The 22,896-nt window shown below is 32.4% G+C and overlaps 1 protein-coding gene across 1 annotated transcript in view; it reads left to right on the forward strand.

Annotated features, from left to right (window-relative positions):
* Positions 1-296: 296 nt before the first annotated feature.
* LOC143251253 (signal peptide peptidase-like 2B) overlaps positions 297-22,896 on the forward strand; it is a 31,771-nt gene continuing 9,171 nt past the window's right edge. The window contains exons 1-6 of the mRNA XM_076502697.1: positions 297-402; positions 4,160-4,246; positions 5,628-5,767; positions 14,676-14,851; positions 19,992-20,088; positions 22,244-22,357. Coding sequence (XP_076358812.1) covers positions 400-402; positions 4,160-4,246; positions 5,628-5,767; positions 14,676-14,851; positions 19,992-20,088; positions 22,244-22,357 — 617 coding nt within the window. The 5' untranslated portion in view covers positions 297-399. The remainder of the gene's footprint in view (positions 403-4,159; positions 4,247-5,627; positions 5,768-14,675; positions 14,852-19,991; positions 20,089-22,243; positions 22,358-22,896) is intronic.

The following is a 22,896-nucleotide window of genomic DNA, read 5'->3' on the forward strand; positions in this document are numbered from 1 at the left end:
ATAAGGTACATTATCAGTTATGTATTGAAGCTTTGGTGATTTTTGTATAGAACATTCATTATCGCTTATGTATTGAAGCTTTGGTGATGTTTGTATAGAACATTCATTATCGCTATGTATTGAAGCTTTGGTGATGTTTGTATAGAACATTCAGAATGTTTTTATTAACACAGAGAAATTTTGAAAGCCATGAAAATACTTTTATATATTTTTAGGACTATAGGCCACTCCTTGACCAGTCTGATAGAGAATTCTGTGACACCCACCACCAGAACATCACTCTAGTTTCAAGGGAAGGTAGTTCTGGTGAGAATAAGCAACTGTAGTGTGGTAACTCAGGCTCAAGTTGTACAGAATTTGGGTGGAGCAGGATTATTGGTAAATATTCCTGTTGAAAACATGGTGAGTATCTGTGTGAACATGCAATAATCTGTGTGAGTATCTGTGTAAACATGCAATAATCTGTGTGATTTCAAATTTGTTTGGAGGGTTGCTTTAAAATACACATTAGGGTATGTAACTTTACTTGTCTGCCATTTTTGTTTAAACTATCGTTTACTGTATTCAATTGAGACAAAATTAAGTAGTGCAGTGTGTTAAGTAACCCTTTGTAAAATCTGTAAAGTATACTTAATACTGTAAAATCTGTAATGTATACTGAATACTGTAAAATCTGTAATGTATACTGAATACTGTAAAATTTGTAAAGTTTACTGAATACTGTAAAATCTGTAATATATACTGAATACTGTAAAATCTGTAATGTATACTGAAAACTGTAAAATCTGTGAAGTATACTGAATACTGTAAAATCTGTGAAGTATACTGAATACTGTAAAATCTGTAATATATACTGAATACTGTAAAATCTGTAAAGTATACTGAATACTGTAAAATCTGTAAAGTATACTGAATACGGTAAAATCTGTGAAGTATACTGAATACTGTAAAATCTGTAATATATACTGAATACTGTAAAATCTGTAAAGTATACTGAATACTGTAAAATCTGTGAAGTATACTGAATACTGTAAAATCTGTAATATATACTGAATACTGTAAAATCTGTAATATATACTGAATACTGTAAAATCTGTAAAGTATATTGAATACAGCCAATATATTAGAAAATTGCTTGAAAATAATAAATTCCTAGTGAAGAAGGGCAAACTGATGAACAAGAAGTCTCTGTTAAAGTCAGTGAATACCATTCATATGTCCATTTATTATATTCACATGACTACTGTTAATCTATTGGTCAAGGGGTTACACACAAAATGGAGGCATTTAAAATGTTAGTAATGTTTAAGCTATGCTGTAGTATTTTAGTGCAAACAAGTTTTGAATTACTGTATTGTTTCCTAATGTCAAAGGAGACTTTATAACCACAATAAAAGCTGGCTTTGATCTTGTGATATATCAAAACTAATGGATCTTACTGTGGTACAGAAAATGGGCAATTTCAGTCATATAATCAGTGTTAAATAGATGTAACAGAAATCCACTGGTACCAGTTCTTTAATATCAGTGTTACATTTATTAGAAGGCTGTACTTCTAATATAAAATAAGATAAAATAGGGCAAATAAATTATGGCAAGATATGTTGAGCTAAAAATTAATTTTGATTAGTCTTGCATTTTGACTGTTCTTTTTCATTTGTATTGATATTTTATTGAGAATATATAAAACTGAAAGTTATTTCTACATGTTGTGTTATTTTGTATGAAAAGCTTAAAGATCAGGCAAACTGTTATAGGGATTACTAGTGATGATTCAGTTTGTGAGTAACTTGGACACCTTACTCAGCAGATTTTGAGTCCTGTTGTGTGATAGGTATCAGATGGTTTTATATTTTGTTACTTTCTAAACATGAAATGCATTTCTTACGGTTTGACGATCTCTTTTTCATATCGTAAAACTTGGTTGTTGAAAATAACCTTAACTGACTGGGTTACAAAATGTAGGTAATTCTTGGAATTATTTATTCAAAAATGTAAAGACAGATTACACAAGACAATTCATAAATACTGGAAAATTACCTTTTACATACTAGGAAGCTAGTTCATTTAGGCACTAGTAGATTAAAACATACATAGTAATTCGTGCAGAACCAGTTGTAATGCAAAATATTTTATTGTCACCAGTTTAGTGTTTAGATGCAGCAGTTCAGCTTACATCGGTGTCACTTGTTTACAGTTATTAACATAAACGTATGTCACAAACTGATCAGTAACAAACACTTTGTACAAAGCAAGTGATGTTGAGTTGCATTATATAATGCAGTTTAAGTAGAGAAAAGATGATCATACAAACCTTAACTTGGAAACCTGCAACTTATTATTAATTGAAGTTCTGTGTAATTATGTATAAAAAGATACCTGCATCTTGAAGAAAAAACAAAGGTAATATATGTATTCTAAAGATGGCTGGTATGGCTATTAAAACTTTTTTAAGTAAACTGGAGAACAACGTTTGAACCTTCTTCGGTCATCTTTAGGTTCATCTAACACTACTGAAAGGAAAAACTAATCCCTAATTTTGTGAAGAACTTTAATCAGTGTACAAGTGTTAACCTGAAGATGACCTAAGAAAGTTGAAACATTGTTCTCTACTATATAAATTTTTTAATACCCATACCAGCCATCTTTAGAATACATTTTTCTTCAAGTTGGTTTCCCCGTCATCACCAGTGCTAATGTAGTTCCTCACAAACTTTATTTAGATTTTAAAACATTAGTCTTGACTGAACAAGATAAGATTTTCAATTTTCTATTTTCATTTATTTCATTTAACAAACAGTTGTTTTTCTGTAATAAAATAACGTGTTCATATGTTTAGGATATATTTAAGAAAGGATATATACAGCCAGTATAAGTAAGGTGTATTGTAATATGTGCTGAAGAATCTTATAATAGTAATTTAGGTTTGTTTCTCTATTTTCACCTTTTTCTTGAAAGTGTTATTCCCCAGATAAAAAATAATTATTTTGATGTTTGTGGAATTTGTTATTTTTTTGTCACAATATCTTAGTTTTAAATATAATTTCATAAAACTATACACTAAAAAACTTAACTTTGCTCATAATGTAAATATGAAATTAATGTGAGAACTTTGACACAAAAAATCAGTTTTGTGCTATGTCCACAAGAGGTATTGTATTTAGTGAATGTCTCCATGGTGATGAGAAAACCCATTTGTAGAGAAAATTACATATTTAAAAACAGCTGGTATGGGTAGAGAAAGCACTAATATATAATTTTCTCTGCAAGTGGGTTTTCTCATCATCACAGATTATTATTTTATCATGGTGATTGTACAAGAAGTGTAAGTCTTTGTGTTTTCTTTATGTTTGAACTAACGCACCTTACACCACTATTAACAGTACACGCCACACAAAACATTGTTTGCTCCTCTACTAGTGCTTCTCTACCCATACCAGCTGTTTTTAAATATTGAATTTAGTGAATGTCTTTTCCATTTGCACTTGACATTTTACAAACGTGTTGGACACCAGCTAAACAATTCATACCTGTTGCAAAGTTTAGAAAGAGTACTTAGGCTATTAGTAAACAAGGTATAATTAAGTGAAAGATTCGTAAGAAATGTATTCTAATTTGTCAAATTCATTATAGGTATATTTGTTTATAACTTTAAAAGAAGCATATGGGTTGTAAGGTTAGAAAATATTTAGTGTCTTGTTTATTCTACAGAATACATGAAAAGGTCTGTAATAGTTCCTAATTTATAAGTATTGAGTTTACATAAAATTTATGAGGTGAATAATGATTGTAGACATATATTAGTATATACAAGAAACATGAGCTGTAAAACTCCATTATGAGTGTGTGTTTATATATTTATGAAATCTTTTTTATATCGATTGATTTTATTGTGTTGTTCATTTTAACACTTTATGAAAATATATTTACCATTCATAACTTGAATTTAGAACATTTAGATAAAAATGTATACTTAACCCATTGACTACTGGCTTCCAATAAAGGATATTGTCTACTTCTAGCAGTTGAATATGAGTGTTTTCTGCATTGTATAGCTTGCAAACATTGCGTGAGCTCAGAGCAGCCACAGCCAATGGGTTAATGTTTCTTTAATAAAAAGAAAACAAAAATTACTGAAAATTAAAACCTGTATTTTTAGAGTGCTGTAGAGGGTGACAGCTCCTTAGCACAGAACATCAACATTACAGTGGCTCTGATTTCTGATGGCTCTGTTAGTCAACTAGAGGTGAGATTTCATTATCAGTAATTCTGATGTTCAATAATTTCTTTTGCAATTTCAGTTGAAAGTATTCTATTCATTATTTTGCTCTAATTTCTGATAGAGCATGATTTATGATAGGACATGTGACAAAGGATAAATTATGACAACTTTGTTTTAGAAGTTTTCTGATTCAAACTGAAAGATTATGAAGTTATATGTAGTTATGCTTACATGAAGAAAAATGTTTATCTTGAAAATATGGCATAATTCCTTTTATTTTGTGCAAACAAAAAGTCATTTAGTAATTCAATGCAGTTTCTGAAAGATGGGATGCAAATGTGGAATACATAGACTACTGATTAACAAAAATTTGTACTTTGCAAGATTCACTATTAAACTTTGGTTAGAACAAACTTATAGACATGTCGTGGCTTGGTGGATAGGATGCTTGACTTCCCATCTTTGGGTCATGAGTTGGAATCCTGTCACAGCACTTGCTCACACTTACAGCCATAAGGGGCATTATAATATGATGGTTAATCTCACTTTCCAATGGTAAACGATTAGCTTAAGAGGAGGAGGTGGGTGGTGTTGACTAGCAATCTTCCTTCTAGTCTAAATTAGGGATGGCTAGCATAGATAACCCTTGAGTGTCTTCATGTGAAATTCAAAAACATGCAGAAAATTATTTGTCATTATAATAAGAAATCCTAGATAGAATCAGAAAAATATAAATAATTCATCATGAATTTGTTCATTCAAATAGAAAATCCTATGAAGAATTAGTTAGAAAAAATCTTAATTAACCTTCTTATTACAGATTGTTATTAGAGATATGGTCATGATATTTTGATGTCTAAACAGAACTTCTGGTAATGAAAATATTATAGAATATTATTATGAATCTTTTTGATATGAATGTATTTTGTATAAGATATTTAAAAAGCACATATTTCACTCAAATCATTTATATGTCTTACATTAAGATCTAAATCACAGATGGAAAATAGATGTATAAATAAAATATTGCAAAACATTTTAATGTTTTTGTTTAAAGAAATTGTAATATTTTGTTTATGAGTATAATACATGCAAAAATTAGATGATTTGGTGAAAAACCGGAAGATAGAAACACTAGAAGAAGAATTTATGTTGTTGTAAAACTTTTCACAAACTTCCTACACATTTTTATTAAATTAAATTAAGTTAAATTGATTTTGGGTCATATTAAGACCTTATTCCACCAGGACTGAAAGCTGTATTTCCATGAAATTCAACTTATTTCAGTAATCATAACTTTATAAATAACTTGTAACCAATATTTGAGATAGTTGTATGTACGTAAACTGTTGTTTGACAACTATTACAAGTATGGCATCAACCAAACTATTATATTTATTTTCAGAACCTAAGTGCTGATGTCAGGGTTTTGCTTTTTGTCCCTGATTCATTCAACATTGATATTAGTCTCTTTATCATCTGGGTTGTAGCAGTATTCACTGTGGCAGTGGGGTCATACTGGTCAGGATTAGTGAGACGATCACTGTGAGTATTAATTCCTTCAGTCATTTAGATTGAACTAATATTCCAGAAAATTATGCTTTAATGGAATGTGAAGCATTTTCGAAAAGTGTCCAAAAACATACTCTTTAACCTATTTCAATTTGCCAGATCTCAAGATGCTAAAGTTTTATTCTTCGATACTAAAAATCATAGTAAATTTACCCAATGATATCCTTCAAACTAATTGTGGTGTGTGGAAGCTGAAGTCAACACAGCAGTTGTTATGACATAATAATTATTAATCCACTGATAAGTGTTGTCTGTAAAACTTTTTATCTACTCTTAGTTTATTTATCAATAGCACTGAAACAATCAAAACATAACATCGTGAGTGCACAACTCCACAAGTTTGCAACTGTTTTGAAATTGACTTGGATTGCACCCTTATGGAATTAGGATCCTGACATGATTCATTGCTGTACAGGCAGTAATATTTAATATTTAATACATACTCTACAACCTCTATAAAACATGGAACTAGGATTGCATGGTCAAGATTGGTCCTACAAATTAGACATTTTATCAAATACAGAGATGTTCCTCTTACTAATAACTTGACCAACTTTTTGGAGATAGAGCTAATCCTTTATGATTTTCATTACTTGAACTAATACAAAATTCCCCGCAAAACAGAATTATCATTTTCACTGAAGTGTTGCAGAGAGAAAATTGACGTAGTCTTCAGTAAGTGCTAGGGACACAAGTGCAGTACATGCTCATGACAAAGAAGCAAATACAAGAATAATTCTGCACTGTGCTCACTGAAGTTTAAACTATTGTTATATTGGCCAGAAACACAGTTATACTCATCTGGCTTCTTTTGCACTTCAGGAAAATGGCATCACAAAGCTTTGGATGAAAGCTGGAACATCAGAAGTACATTCACCTGTGAGCAGCTACAAGTGAATAAAGCTGTAATTAAATCATCGATTCCTCTCCATGTTTTAACTTCATGTGATGCTGTGTCACACATAGCTGTCTACATTAGTGTGTATGAAAGTGATTTGCCACTGTAAAGCTCCTGAGCACTGCCTCCAAAATCAGATGCTTTGATTTTCCCCATTCAGATGGCTTGCTATCAATTCATTGTGTGGCAACAAGTAATTGTCCAAAAAACCAATTTTGCCTTCACCAAATGGTATGAGCTGGTTGCTTTTAAAGATAGAAAGCTGACTCCAAAACTCATGAGTTTTCCACAGGTCCCAGACATTTGTGCTGAACTGATTTCTTGTGGGTGCACTAAAGGATGTAAAACTCACAGGTGTACCTGTAGAAGGAGCAACTTGTCATGTACTGGGATGTGAAAATGTAACACCTTTGTTGATGGGTGTAAGAATCATTAAATATTCCGGACTTGACATTGTTGTTTAAGAAGTAACGTAATTTGACACTGGACGATTCAATCCAGGTACTCTATTACAAACACAATGTATTTCAAATATCAGCATATACATGTATTATTGTTGTTGTCTGAACTCGGCTACGGAGCTACATGTGTGTCAAATGAAGATAGTTTTGTGTTACATGAGAAAAGTATCTTGTTTATTATACTGTATTAAAATTATGAGTCAATAAGTATTGTGTATTTGGTTTCTTGCATTTTACGGGGCTGGATGATGCTATGATCTAGCATCAGATTCAGGGCAGAGGTGACAGGCTCAACTCGCATAAAAACCTACCTGAATCTAAAACTTCTTATATAACAGTCCATTTTGTTTAGCTAATCACAAGTGAGGTGGAAAATCATGATATATATTGTATCTCAAGATGGCTGGTGTGGGTATTAAAACTTTTATTACAGTAAAGTAGAGAACTGTTTCAACCTTCTTGGGTCATCTTCAGCAGCTGTGAGCAGTTACAAGTGATTCAAGTTGTACTTAAATCATTGATTTAACCTGAAGATTACCTAAGAAGGTTGAAATGTTGTTCGGTACTTTATTTTAATAAAAGTGTTAATACCCATACCAGCCATATGGTACATTTTTACATCAAGTGGGTTTCTTGTCATCATGTCTATATTGTTTGCACTTAGTTAAGGTAAAGAGTTATTTCTGTATTGTGTCATAAGGTGATTACCATTTTGATGGTAATTTTACTGTTGATGTAAAGCCAACAGCACCCGCAGTACAACATCAAGCCTCATCATATCTGTTAAGCTGTGTGATTGATAATTGGTAATCAATTGTACTATAACATGTTTTTGTGTCATTGCTTCATATACCCTAACTATCCACATATTACAGGTGATGAGGACGTGTGAGAACTCTTGCACAAAATGGACACCATTATATTTTCTGTAAAACTTGTGTATTGTATATTTAAAAAAAAAAGTTATTCTAACATGAAATCTTACCTATTGTCACATATTTGCTTCCCTCTATATGCATATATGCTTGTTCACCTCTAATCTTGAGGCTTCATGTGCTACTGCTGCATTGTAACGTGTGACAACCCTTTACCAATACAAGTGTGGCACATCCTCTTAGCATAGCTGACTCCCTCTATACTGATAGTGTAATCATCTCTTTCTTGATTTGACACTTGTGTAATGACCTTTCTTTTCTTTGATCTTGAATGTTTCAGACTTAGGCATTTTTTTTAGTGAAAGTATCTACAAAAATATTACCTATTGTGAATGTATTTATTATTGGATCTTTGCTTTCTTCATTTTCTGCCTCTGCAAATTTTATGACCTTTTATTTCTACATTAGTATTTTGTAAGTGTCAGTAACTTCCCTTTGTTCAGTGAGAAGTAACAACTACATTGGTATTGGGTTCGTTTTTTGTATGTTCAGAGAAGTGATTTGCTATTATATAGTGGATGGTGGAGTCTTTCATGCAACTTGGGCCTTCATATGTACCTGACATATCTTTGTTTATATTTATTGTTCATAACAAAAAGAATTTTGCCAGTTGTTCCTAACATATACCTTTGCTTAATCTTATATCCATTCAGTCTTGAACCTATCTAAATATTTTTTGTAATTTCAGGACTAGGTTTCTCAGTCATCCTTCTTTGTCTTTTTTTTCTCTGCTTTTTCTTTTATGTTTTTTGCTTTTTATCCAGATATTTAAACCTATATTCAGTTACTTTTGCCACTATTTTGACCTATACATGCTTTTTTATCCTTCCTTTGGTACTTCGTGTGGTCAGGCATGACTTGCTTTTACTCTTACAGTCAGGAGTCTTTTTTTCAGATTTGGGAGTTATATCCTTTGTTTTTGTTCTCTACAGTGAGGTGTTTATTTTCTTCAACCTTATCATTTTGGCCAGGTGGGTTAAGGCGTTCGAATCATAATCCAAGGGTCATGGGTTTGAATCCTCATTACACCAAACATGCTTGCCTTCTCAGCCGTGGAGACATTATAATTTATGGTCAATCCCACTATTCGTTGGTAAAAGAGTAGCCCAAGAGCTGGTGGTGGGTGGTGATGACTTGCTGACTTCTCTCTAGTCTTATGCTACAAAATTAGGAACAGCTAGGGCAGATAGCCCTCGTGTAGCTTTGAGGGAAATTCGAAAACCAACTAACCTTATTTCATAATTGGTTGATTTGTTTGAGATGTTATTTTCTTACTACTCACATGGTTTTTCCTCAGTTTTCTCATGTGCCTTTGTCTGGATCCTTTCATCTGCTTGTGTGATTTTATTGGAATACTTGTTTCTCTGGAGTAGTAGGTTGGGGCCACAAATGTTCCTTATTTTCACTGGTTTACTCTTTCTCCTCTGCTCCTCTATTTCCAGTACTCCTGCTTCTCCTTCTCTTCCTGTCACCACATACTGTTCCTCTGTTCACATTTGTCTTCCTATTGCTCTTCAGAGTCAGTTGGGCTTGTTTAGGTTGGTTTGTGGCTTAATTTTGGGTAAAGGAAGTTCTTTCAGAGAACCTTATCTTTTGTTTTTCTTCTTCTCTTATTTTCCCTTCTCCAAGGGATCTTGTTTCTTGCCAGTATTGGTCTGTAGCAGTGTTGTACCTAAAGATGCTATTGGATAAGTTTCTCATTCTTTTCCAGGATTTTATTCCTGGGTTTTTCATGGTTCCCAGAGGATTTCTGGATAGATATCCAGTCTTAAATATATCATGTCTTGGTCAGTTTATTGATTTACATTTATTTACTTTACTACAGGTCTTGGGATAACAAAGGCGGATGTATTTATATATTTGAAAACGGATGGTATGGGTAGGGAAAGCACTATTAGAGGAGAGGACAACATTTCGACCTTCTTCGATGACCTTCTTCTAGTGCTTTTTCTACCCACACCAGCTGATTTTAAATATATAATTTTCTCTACAAGTGGGTTTTCTTGTCATCATGGATGTATTTTCTTATTTGGTTGGTTAACCTGGAGAAGTCATATCTTGCACTCAGTTTTCTCATCCAAGTGTTTTTCAGTTTGCATATTCATAGGGCTCAGCCTTCTCTTATTTTTTTTTGAGGGACATAAAGTGATTAATTTCCCACACTATATCCTCTTCTGTTACTGTACAGATTTTCTCTCTTTTTTGTGATATCCATGTAATTCTGTGTCCTTCTGGGCTTTTCTCATTTTCAATGTCTACAACAGACTGTACAATCACTGGATCCTTGCCTGGGATCCCTTGTTTTCCATCATTTTTCTTCCTCCTTTTTTTAATCAAAGGCTTCACCTGGTTATTTCATAAGGCTAATACCATAGAGGGCACACCTTTTCCTTCCTTTTATCAAGGTCTTTATCTGTTTTGAAATGTTTCTTTGATGAGGTGTGGGTACATGTCTCAACTTTCATATGAATTCAGGTCAGTGGTTCAATGACTAATCATCCTTTCATATCTGTTTTTAGATCTTTTGGTAGTATGTAAAGTTTTGGGTCATATTCTTATGATGGTCTGTGGACTTCTGGTGATGATACTTGCAGACAACTCTGCAGATGTCTACTTTATCAATTGCCAGGGGGACACATGGTCTCACTCTCTCTGTTTCCATGTTCTCAACCTCCTTTTCTGGATCCATTTTGTACAAGTACATCCAACAGCTTGCTATATTCTGGGTGCACTGAATCTTGTTGTAGATCTTTTCTTGAGGCCTGTCAAGGTACTACCTCCAGAGTGGTCCCATGATCCTGAGCTGTTCACTTGCCTTTTCTCTGATCTTGACACTTCTTTCTTAGATCAGGATCATACTTTCCCTTTTTGGTTCTCTGTTTCTCTCTCCTCAGCTCTAGCTGCGGATTTGTTTAGTCAGGGCTGGTCCAACCTTTTGTCTTCTCCCTTGTTCAAGACACTCCATGTTTAGTCCTAATAATGCCATACTTGTTTCTGCTGTTTAACCTTCTCCAGTTCTCTTGTATAGGTTTTGTCTGTGCCTTACTAAAGTTCCAGATTCACCTCACATTACAGACTTTCTTTTTTCTTGTTCTTTTCTCTCTCCTTGCTTATCCCCAAGAGTGGTGAACCTTGTGTAGTTCATCTGTATGTCTTCTCCCTCCTTGCTTATCCCCAAGAGTGGTGAATCTTATGTAGTTCATCTGTATGTCTTCTCCCTCCTTACTTATCCCCAAGAGTGGTGAACCTTGTGTAGTTAATCTGTATGTCTTCTCCCTCCTTGCATATCCCCAAGAGTGGTGAACCTTGTGTAGTTCATCTGTATGTTTTCTCCCTCCTTGCTTATCCCCAAGAGTGGTGAACCTTGTATAGTTCATCTGTATGTTTTCTCCCTCCTTGCTTATCCCCAAGAGTGATGAACCTTGTGTAGTTCATCTGTATGTTTTCTCCTCCTTGCTTATCTCCAAGAGTGGTGTACCTTATGTAGTTCATCTGTATGTCATACTTTCTCCCCTTCCTATCCTTGTATCTCTCATCTTTTTTAATTTTTACTTGGATGTTTGACCAAGGTTTATCACTGTTGACTATTGCTGGTTATAGAGCAGCTCTCTGTAATTCTTATGAGTTTTCCCAATACCATCATGCATTCTCCTCTCCTGACCTTTTCCTGTTTTGTTGTTCTTTCGCTACCTTTATTATCCTTATCCTGCAATCCTTCTTGATTTGGGCCTGAATACTGTTTTTACCCTTACCATTCTTCTTGTTAGTTTTTTGTTCCTTATGTTATCTTTCACTTTAGTTCTGTTTCTTACTGTGGAAGGTTTAACATGTTTACTGTTACTGTTTCCAATACTCTTTTCCAGCATTCTTCTGTTCTTCATTATCCTGCTTGTAGTTTTCTCCTTCAGTTTTCTGTGGCTTATAAATGTTCATTCTTATTTCCTTTCCCTCAATTTTTATACTTTTATTTTCATTCTGATCCAGATCATTTCCTGTGTCACACACGTGATTCATTGTTAGCATTGTTAGTTGGCTCTTTCTCACAGTTCACACTTCTGTCTATGTATTCTTTGGAAAACTTTATCTACCCAAGATATTTCTCCTAATATTTACTTGAGATGGCTACAACATTTTATCCATATAGCCTATGTTTTATTGGATCTAGATTAACATCAACTGTTTATGACCTTTACCTTCCAGGTCTAACATCTTACTTTCTCTCTTGTAATTCGTTTTCATCATCCATTTGATAGAGATTGTGCAGGATGGTGTTTGGACCACCCTGAGTATTTACATTGCACAGTATCTTCATCACTTGGCCTTGTCTTCTCCTTTGGGATATCAACTTCCTCCCATCTCCATTCTACGTACACCTTACTGGCTCTTACTGTATAAGTTCTTTCTTTCTTACCTCTATAGGGATCTTTTATATCTCGGGAACCTACTGAGTGGCATTAAGTGTCTGCCAGGATGTATGTAACTTTAATTCTGCATCATGCAGTCATTCAGGCCTGTGATTCTCACTGATGAGAATAGGTGTTTACAAAACTGCTAGAAGTTTCCTCACAGTATTTTATTTGTTAAAAAAAAAAAGGCCTGATCCAGAGCATGCATACTAATGGACTATCATGAGTAAAGCAGTATTGGGATAGCTGCTTATCCCTCTGACCTTGTTGAATAAACCTGAATTGACATGCTTTAAAAAATAGGGTTTCTTGGTCATCTGTTTCACAGTCTTAGGCGTTGCATTCCTGAGGGCTCCCAACACACCTTTACTTTTCTTCTACTGGAGTATGGGCATCCTTGCCACTCACATATTCCTAGCTACTGGCAAAATGGACCATGGAGACTTCCTTATGAGAGTGACCAGTTTCACTCAGTAGAGAGTAGGGGTTGTGTTCTGTTGGTGTAGATGATGTGAACACTCTTCCTATCATGGAACGAAAAAAAATTTCAAAATGCTTCCTGGTTTTGGTCTGTAGTTAAATCATCAAATGAATTTAACCTCTCAAACTATCTTTTCCCCATCTTAGTGGAGAGTAGGGTGGTTGTTTTCTGTTTGTGTAGATGGTATAAACCGACCTCTTAGTGTGGAATGAACAAATACTCTCAATACTGCTTGGATTTAGTCTGGTATTAAACCACCAAATACATTTCAACCCTCAAACTTGTTTTTCCTCATCTTAGTGGAGAGGTGGGTGATGGACTATCTCCTAGTGTTGAATGGATGAAACTTTCCCAATACTGCCTGGATTTAGTCTGGAGTTAAATGACTAAATATAGTACACATCTCCTACTGGCTTTTCCCCATCTTTACCACTGCCTTAATTTCAGTTCATGGGTGGTCAGGTGTTAAATTGGTGTAGATAAATATTCACTCATGTGGTTGGTATGGGCCTTCCTCCTATTGAGGACTGGATGAATAACTCATGCCACTGCCTCATTTTTGACTGGAAATGTTCCACCACACTTGCTTTAACCCATTCTACTGTTACCCAGACTTTGAGTTTCTGGTAGCCTGGTGTTAGGTGTGTATAGGATCAGTATATGTGAACATTATCTAGTTTGGTGGAAAGGAAATTATTTTCCCTTCTCTCTGATGTAGAGGTGAAGATGTTTTGAACCTTTAGTATTGTGTAGGAAATGAAGCTCACCCATCGTTGATTGGTTCTATGATACAGTTGGCTCTCCATGTATAATCTATTGCATCCTATCCACATTATGCTATAAAACACTGCATTTTCTTTGTTGTGTTTCTGGACTAGCTTCTTTTCTTTATGAATTGGCAATGCGTATCTTCCCTACAAGTGAAGAATATACCCTGGTACAGAAGGGGTTGCAGTCTCCCATGGGTGTGCCTCTGTACTTTCATGGCACAGGACATCATGTTTCCTGGATTCTCTGAGCTCTTTCTCAAGGGGGCTCATGTAGGTAGCTTTCACATTGGGCCCTCCACCACTTCATTGTGGGATTTGAGAGGAGGCAAGTTCTCGTACTAGAAGTTAATGTTTTCAAAGACTGAACGTATATTTCTGATAGATACTTACCACCCATCCTCCCTACTTCTGGTGCAAGAAATGTCATTACACAAGAGTGTCAAACTGAAAAGTGATGATTGAACAATCAGTATTAGAGAGATACAGCTGTGCTAAGAGGGTGTGTAGTAAAGTTTGAAAGTTGTCACATCTTCATATGCATACTACAGTGCAGCAATACCATGTGGAAACTTGAGTTTAGGTGTGAGCCTCAAGGCTAGTGGTGAGTTGGCAATTGTTTGTGTAGAGAGAAGCACAAAACTGAATAAATCTAATATGTGAGTATTGATAAGTGTCTATGAAAAATACATTTTCAGTGTTGAAAAGTGCTAGCTTTAGATTTCCAAATGAAGTAAAGCTAGTGTGAATTTGTCTGAAGTATTGAGGTGATACATATAATGGATTTTTAATATATTATTGTATTAGGTTGCTGTAATTTATATAATAATGATTTTATATGTTTGACATATCATAGATTAAATCTATAAACAGAAAGCATAGACATAGGTTGTGAATAAAATCATTGATTCATTTGCTCGAATGACAAAACAGGTACTTAAAGGAGACTACCAAATTGCCAAGTACTGAAATAGAGCATCAAGGGAAGCCTCAAACACCACGTGAGTCTGAAGAGAGTTCAATGAGGATTTCACCAATTCTAGTTGCAGTGTTTGTTCTTTGTATGGGTGCAATGTTGCTCTTATTGAACTTTTTCTTTGATTACTTAGGTGAGTAGCTGTTCCTTATCAGATTATTTAGTTGTACATGATTAGATAGCATTATTACCCTCCTGGTGGCTTAGCAGTAAGTCTGAAGGTTTACAACACTAAAAGTCAGGTTTTGATACTTATGATGGGCACAGTACTAGTAACCTGTACTGAAGTTTCTGGATAATATAACATTGTTGATGAAACTAACTGATTACTGTAATTTTATGGTTTAAAATTGTTTTTTAGTTACATTTGTTAGAAAAAAATTGAATGTCATTGTACTAACTGTATGTTATATTTATTTTCATTAAGAAGTCTACATATAATCTTGATGCTATATAACAATATTTGCAAGAATTGTATATCTTATGTTTCATATAACTATTGTAATAATGATATATTATGATTTTTTTAAATAAAAAATATCAGTAGCATTTGTTTCAACTCTTCACAAGAAGAATTGTGAAATATTTTATTTATAAATAATAATTACTGTATATGATAAAAAAGTCTAAAAATCTAAGCACTTTTAAAAAATAGGCCTCATTTATTCAAATAATTTTTTTGTGATATGTTTTCTACCAGTTGATAAAATATTACTTAGCAGGCCATATTAAACTACACTTGATATTATATTACTATGTTTATCAGAATATAATATTTATTTCTTTGTCATGTAGCCACTGGAATTTTAGTTGTATGAAGATTTGTTTGTGTATAAAATAACTCTTTGTAGGCCCTAACAAATCAAATACATTATTATTATTAATAAATATTACTTAATGGCCCTAACAAATCAAATACATTATTATTATTAATAAATGTTACTTAATGGCCCTAACAAATCAAATACATTATTATTATTAATAAATATTACTTAATGGCCCTAACAAATCAAATACATTATTATTATTAATAAATATTACTTAATGGCCCTAACAAATCAAATACATTATCCTTGTTAATAAATGTTACTTAATGGCCCTAACAAAGCAAATACATTATTATTATTAATAAATATTACTTAATGGTCCTAACAAAGCAAATACATTATCCGTGTTAATAAATGTTACTTAATGGCCCGAGCAGAAACAAGTACATTACAGTATATAATACAAATTTTGTTTCTGGATAGTAATGTGTTATTTCTTAATTGCTTCGTCATAAAAAAGTACAGAAAATGGCCATTATTACCTTTAAATTTTTGCTTTTGTGACCTGGATAATGAAATTTAGAAATTAACCTATTTTATATGTAAAAATGGACAAATTTTCACATTTTCATTTACATAAGGTTTAAATAAAACAACATATGAATCAAGATTTACATGTATTTATACTAAAGTTATACAAAAATGTTTAGAAGTGAGTAGCTTTTTAAGATTTAGACTGTAATGTAAATCACTTTCATATATCAGCCCTAAATATAGTCTCCCATCATGTTTTCCTTATACACTCCCAGATCACAAAAGCAAAGTTTGAAGAAAAACAGGTCTTTTTTCGATATATTTTAGTCATAAGCAATTGGGAAATAACACTTTCTGTCCAGGAACAAGAAAAGTAAAAATATTGTTACATAGTGTTATCTTTGTTAATAAATGTTACTTAGTAGGCCCAAGAAAAAAAACAAATACATTATCTTTGTTGATAAAATGTTACTTGGTAGACCCATGTAATTATTAAATTGCATAAATTAGCATTGTGTGTGTGTTAAAATAATGCATGCAGAACTTGTAGAAAATTCAAATCTGGTTACATATTTTCTTGGGGTAATGTAGAGATAATCCCTCTTGATTTGCACTGGATCAAACTTGAATCCTGGCTCATAAGATTTTTTGGAATCAGAATTGTGTAGCAACCTGTGGTTAAAGCATAATAACATGAATCAAAAGAATACAAATATACCAGAAAAATGGTATTGTTGAGAATATATTATTTTTATTATAACATTCTCCTTACATTATTCAGTTAAAATAGTTTGTAATTATTTCATTTGCATCTTACTAAAAGAGTGACAAAACGTAATTTTAACAAGAAGCAAGTTTCTAACTGATGTAGTTGTGATGTGAATTTATGCCAAGTAGCCTTTCACTTTAGTCTGTCTGTCCACATTGTCCTAAGTTTTAATGACAGTGACCGTAGAATACGGTTTGGAAGAATACTTCTGTTATCACACTGAACAACTTTATTATATTTCATAAAAGAAAGAGAATTTTATTTCTATTTTCATTTTACAAAGTGATAAAATGTCATTTAGATAAACACATCCAGTATTATTTAAATATTGTGATAATTAAAAGCACAGGGTTTTGTTTTGTTTCAGTTACAGATGTTTCCATAATTCAACTATAGAGATTTCAAAAATAATTTTACAAATTGGGAAGAAGAAAATTTTTCTTATTTTGTAAATTATCATTTGATTTACATCAATGAATATTTTTATTGTTTGTGAACAAAAGTACAAACAAACTGAAGAAAAGGGAAGAACATTGATCTTAAACAAACATGTATCCTTATGTATCCTGATTTCTTTTGTGAAATCAATACTTTTTAGTCTCAAAACTAAGTGTTGTGGTTTTCTTTTTATGTGTTCTGTCTAGAACATCTCAGTTCAATGACTGTCAGTAATCAGCCATCATGCTGATGTTCCACCTTCCCTGATATCTCCTCTTCATTCCCCTGATATCTTGATGAAATCTTTCCCCTTGTTCTTCACTGAGGGCACTGAGAATTTCAGTGAAGTGGTCAGTATGTAAATTTAAGAAATGAACTTTCAAGATCTGTTACAACACAGCTCTTTGAATTTATCAAGCTTGTTATTTGTGTTACAACTCTGCTCTTTGAATCTATCAAGGATGTTATTTGTGTTACATCCCAGCTCTTTGAATCTATCAAGCATGTTATTCGTGTTACAACCCAATCTCTTTGAATCTATCAAGCATGTTATTTGTGTTACATCCCAGCTCTTTGAATCTCTCAAGCATGTTATTCATGTTACATCCCAGCTCTTTGAATCTCTCAAGCATGTTATTCATGTTACAACCCAGCTCTTTGAATTTATCAAGCATGTTATTCATGTTACATCCCATTTAAATTTATCAAGCATGTTATTCCTGTAACAACTCAGCTCTTTGAATTTATCAAGCATGTTATTTGTTACAACTAAGCTCTTTGAATCTATCAAGCATGTTATTTGTTACAACTAAGCTCTTTGAATCTATCAAGCATGTTATTTGTTACAACCAAGCTCTTTGTATCTATCAAGCATGTTATTCGTGTTACAACTCATCTCTTTGAATCTATCAAACATGTTATTGATAATATTTTCATAATTTGGTTTCCTTTCATTTCCTGCAAATTTCTCAATAACATCTTTAAAACAATCCAAGTTTCTTTTTCAACTTTTCTCATTTTCTTTCTTTTGAACTGTTCATCCAAAATCAGTTTTCCTAATCTGAGACCCGACTAAAAATCCCTTCTTTAAGTTTTGCTTCTGGAAGAGTTGGTAATTCCCAACACAGGTACTAGAAACAGTCACTATCTTTGTCTAAGGTCTTTACAACTGCTTCATCAAGCCCAGTTTTATTTGGAGGGAGAAGGACTTTCTTTGTGTCAACCAGACTTTCATGTTCAGTGTTTTTCAATCCTTATATCATGATGAATCTGCTTCTCTAATAATTGCTAATTTCACATTTTGCTATCCTATTCATACAAAAAAACATGGAAACTTTGTATAAATGGATTGTTGACCCAACAAATATACAAAGGAATTTTATGTCTCAACAAAGTAGCCAACCATGTTCTTTGTATTTGACCTTATTGAGATGAGGTTCAAGATTTTTGTACATTTCCATAAGTTGAACCAAATTAACAGTAGGAACTGATGCATAAATGTTACCATTGGGAAGGAAAACACCTTTTGGACTTCTTTTCGAAGTGAACAGTCACCACTAATTTGGTTCATAGACTGCATCTCCCAGCAATATTTTTGAAATCATACCAGTTAACCTTATTTTGAAAAGTATGGTATAAACATTTTATCATGATTTCTGTACCAGTAAAATGATATGCCTGGAGAAATTAAGTTCTTATCCGCAAGTCTGGACTCCAAAGTCTCTGAAGAATCCTTTGGAAGCCTAAATTTCTTGCCAAATCCAGACTTCATGAAATTTCAATTATCACTCTTGAAGATGGTGGTGTGAAAGCCCTGAAACACTGAGACGTTGTAAGGCTGGTTCCTGTTTTTCAGCACATTATTGGTTGTGCAGTTATTGTATCATTGTACTCATTTCAATTTATATATGTATGTGATCATTTTTTTTCAATACATTTAAAACACAGTATTAGTTTGCTTCTTGTTCTTCATTGTTCTAAATACTTTTAGTTTCCAGTTTTCACTCACTAGATTCTGTCTAATATCCTTCTTATGTATGTTATTGGTAAATCATTTTATCGTAACTTAGGGGAGAGAGAAAATTATGTCAAAATGAATCGATCTCTCATTTTATGATTGTAAATGGGAGTGTTTTTATTATAGAAAAATGTTGTGATTGATGTAGAAATGCATAGTTTCAAGTTTTGATATTCTAAAAGTAGATTATCACTGGTACTAAAAGTTTATGGAAGTAGAAATATTAAATAAAAATGTAAATGAAAATATAGATAATATTAGTTAAAAGTAGAATTTGGTAACAGACAAACAGTAAAATTAACAAGAAAGATAAAGGTGAAGAAAACAAACCAATGATTTCTACAACATTTCTCACTGAGAATTTCAGTCTATTCATGTGTTGAAACTTTTTTTTCAATTGTATTTTTAGTGTAACCTATTTTAAACCTATTTATATATTTGATTATAAGAAAATACTGTTCAATTTTTGTTTAGTATATTAACTGTAAAAAGTATATAATGGATGTAAAGAAATTAGTTATAAAAATATGTGAATATTTTTTTAGATCTTTGCTACTTATTATGAATAACCGCCCCAAAAGTAAACATATCGTTAACTGAAATATTCTGTTGGTTGTACTATTTGTATGGCATGCACTAATATTTAGGTTTCTAGGATATCAAATGTTATTCAGAACTTTTCTTCTTATCTCAATTTCCATAGCTAAGATATTCTGTGACGTAGACAAAATATGATTTTTATTTACAGTTTACTTTATCATCAGTTTGTTTGTTCTTGCATCTACGATATCTTTGTACAGTTGTCTCGAACCTTGTGTAAAAAGACTTTCAATAGGAACATGCAGGTGAGAAAAAATGTTTCCTTATAATTCTTTTTTTAATCTTACCTTATAGTTTCTACAGAGAGATCTACCTAACCCTAAAATTGTGAGTTAATTCTTAAACATTGCCACATTTTGGTAGTAACATTGGAAAAAGAAAATCTGTTATTATTTCTCATTAAATCTCCTGCCTCGAAACATCCACTGAAATGTTTTGGTATTCATAAAATATCTTTCCAAATCTTTTCTTCGGGAGATTTTTATCTTGATTGGCACTGTAAGAAAACATTTATGACGTGTAGAACACAGTTCACTTTGCAGAAGAAACAATGTGTTTTGTTACTCTTTTTTCTTATGACTTGAATAAGTTCTGATCAGTCTGTTAGCCAGAGAACAATCTAAGAAAATGAATGTAGTTAAGAAACACCTTGTTATTATTTCTTCTTCTTCACAGTTTTCTTGTTCTATTTTGATTACATTCTAAGATTTTTGGGCTTTCTCTTTCTGGTTTCTTTAATTTCAACAGGAACTCTTTGTGATTGTATCTACAAACAATTTTTCAGTGTATATTGTCTTAGTTAGCACATGAAAAAAAAACAAATTCTATAGTTCAATTGTTTTGCAAACAATAAATGACTTTTATCAAAAGTTTCACACAATAAGAGAGAAGACCTAGATTTATTTCAAAGAGATGAACTGTGGAGCATTACTGTTGTATTGTTTTAAAGATCTAATACTAAGTTTTTGTATAGAGACAATATTAATTCTTTTAACTATTTTTCTGCATAGTATGGTTATAAAATAACTATTAATATCTGTGTTCAACTCTTACTGTTTAATGTAAATTGTGGATTATTTGTTGTAAAAGATGAATTAATGAACTAGGAAGCTGACCTTTGACAAGTCTTTATCGATGCTTGTAAATGTCAGTCATTTTCCTGTCTCTGTGGTTTTTCCTTCAGTTATAGAAAATAAATTTTATTTATTCATTCATTTGCTTGAAGCCTTAATTGCTTTTCGTTAATTAAATAATGTTAATTCTTGCTGGTTTTAAAATAGAAATAAAACATTTAATTAATGATGAAACTTTGTAAAATGGATGGCAACTGCCTCTTGTGGAGTTGTGCAGTTGCTGTATATTCTACAAAATTTCGTCATGAATACTCTGTCTAAACAATAATACATTTTATTAATGTTTTATGTGTGAACATTTCTGTTACTGCTCACAATGTTTTGATTCAAACCAAAAAGGTAATAATATTTGAACTTTATTAAATGTTCTAATATGGTTAAACAAAATTTCAGTTTGCTGTTGTTTAAATTCCTTTGAAGAACACAGAATTACCCTGCAGTTCCTTTTGGTGGAATCAGCAGATAGCCTGATGTGGCTTTGCTATAAGAAAAAAACACACACATTACCCTATAGTAATGACTTATCCTTTACAGATGATTTAAGTATGTTAGCTCTGTTTTATATACCTCCTTTAGCAAGATTCTTAGTGTTTTGTAAAGAGTTTCTGAAATGTTTGGATAATCAGTCTTAGGGTGGATACTGTAAATTTTTCATCCGTCTGTGCTTTAAGTATTTGGTTTGTCAGAGTCATGTTTGTAACACAATGATAGTTTTAAGTATAAATATTTTTTCCTTGTTTTACTACCTTTTTCTTTTTGAGCAGTTTTTAAATTTGCTGTTTTTTTTTCATTATTTACAAACAGATTTCTATTGGTATTAAGAAGTGTGCAACATATTATTATGTGAGATTATTAAAAATAATCTCCTGTTCCTTTGAAAACTAAATGCATAGGGAACTTTAAAAAAAACAAGTTAAATAAAGCCATGAAATTTGGTTTAAAAGATCCACTGTTGAAATGAACATGAGCACAAAAACTCTATATCTTGTTACATTGTTATTTCTTTATTTTGTTTAAACCAGCCATTCATTTTATACAATGATTTTGTTAATGTTATTTTAACCCTGACACCTGTAATTACAACCGTATGATGAAATGATCATTTCATTAAAAAAACGTTTCGTTTGTTACCTTTCTGTTAAGACATCATCTTATAAACGTCTATGTAATTCGAGTATGTTTCATATTTAACTAGTGTCAGATTTCTTTTCCACATCTTAAGACATCTTTTACAACGATTTCTATTGTTTTTATTTTATTGTTGTAGGCTTCCACCAGTTAACATTCTGTGTTTCAAAGGAGCCTTACAAGTGTATCAAGTGGTGGTATTTTTGTTTGCTGCTGCACTTGCAGTTTTTTGGGTAATTATTAGGAATGAAAGGTAAGCAATAAAGGTTTTCATGATTATCAAGTGATGTTATCAAGAAGTAAAACTTGTTTGAAATTGGGGTAGTTGCTTGGGCCTTTTCCAATCAGTCTTACACAAAGTTTAATTTTTTTTAAAGCGTTTCAGTTTTAATTCATCTATCACAATTTGTAATTGTTTTATTTTTTTAACAATCCTTTTTTCAGATCATTATAATTGTGTTTGTCTTTAAAACAAGGCCAGTAATTCTTCAACACATGTTTTACAGAGTTTTTTATTATATAAGATATATTGTATTTAAATCTGTCTTTTTCTTCTGATATCATATTTTGATATTAGTGATCTTGGAGCAATCTAGGGGGTATCTTTGCTGCATTCTTCAGGGTTTTGTAACTTATCTCAAGTGGATTTTTTTCAGTCTCATTTCTCATTTTCTTACTGTTTCATTCAGTCTAATCTGTCAATTCAAAGGAATTGACAATAAGGGGATAGGTTTCTCTTCCCTCTTTATTTGTGAGTCCTGCTATACTTTTCTTGGAGGATTGGCAGTGATA

This window comes from Tachypleus tridentatus, chromosome 5, assembly GCF_004210375.1.
Source record: "Tachypleus tridentatus isolate NWPU-2018 chromosome 5, ASM421037v1, whole genome shotgun sequence".
Taxonomy (NCBI): domain Eukaryota; kingdom Metazoa; phylum Arthropoda; class Merostomata; order Xiphosura; family Limulidae; genus Tachypleus; species Tachypleus tridentatus.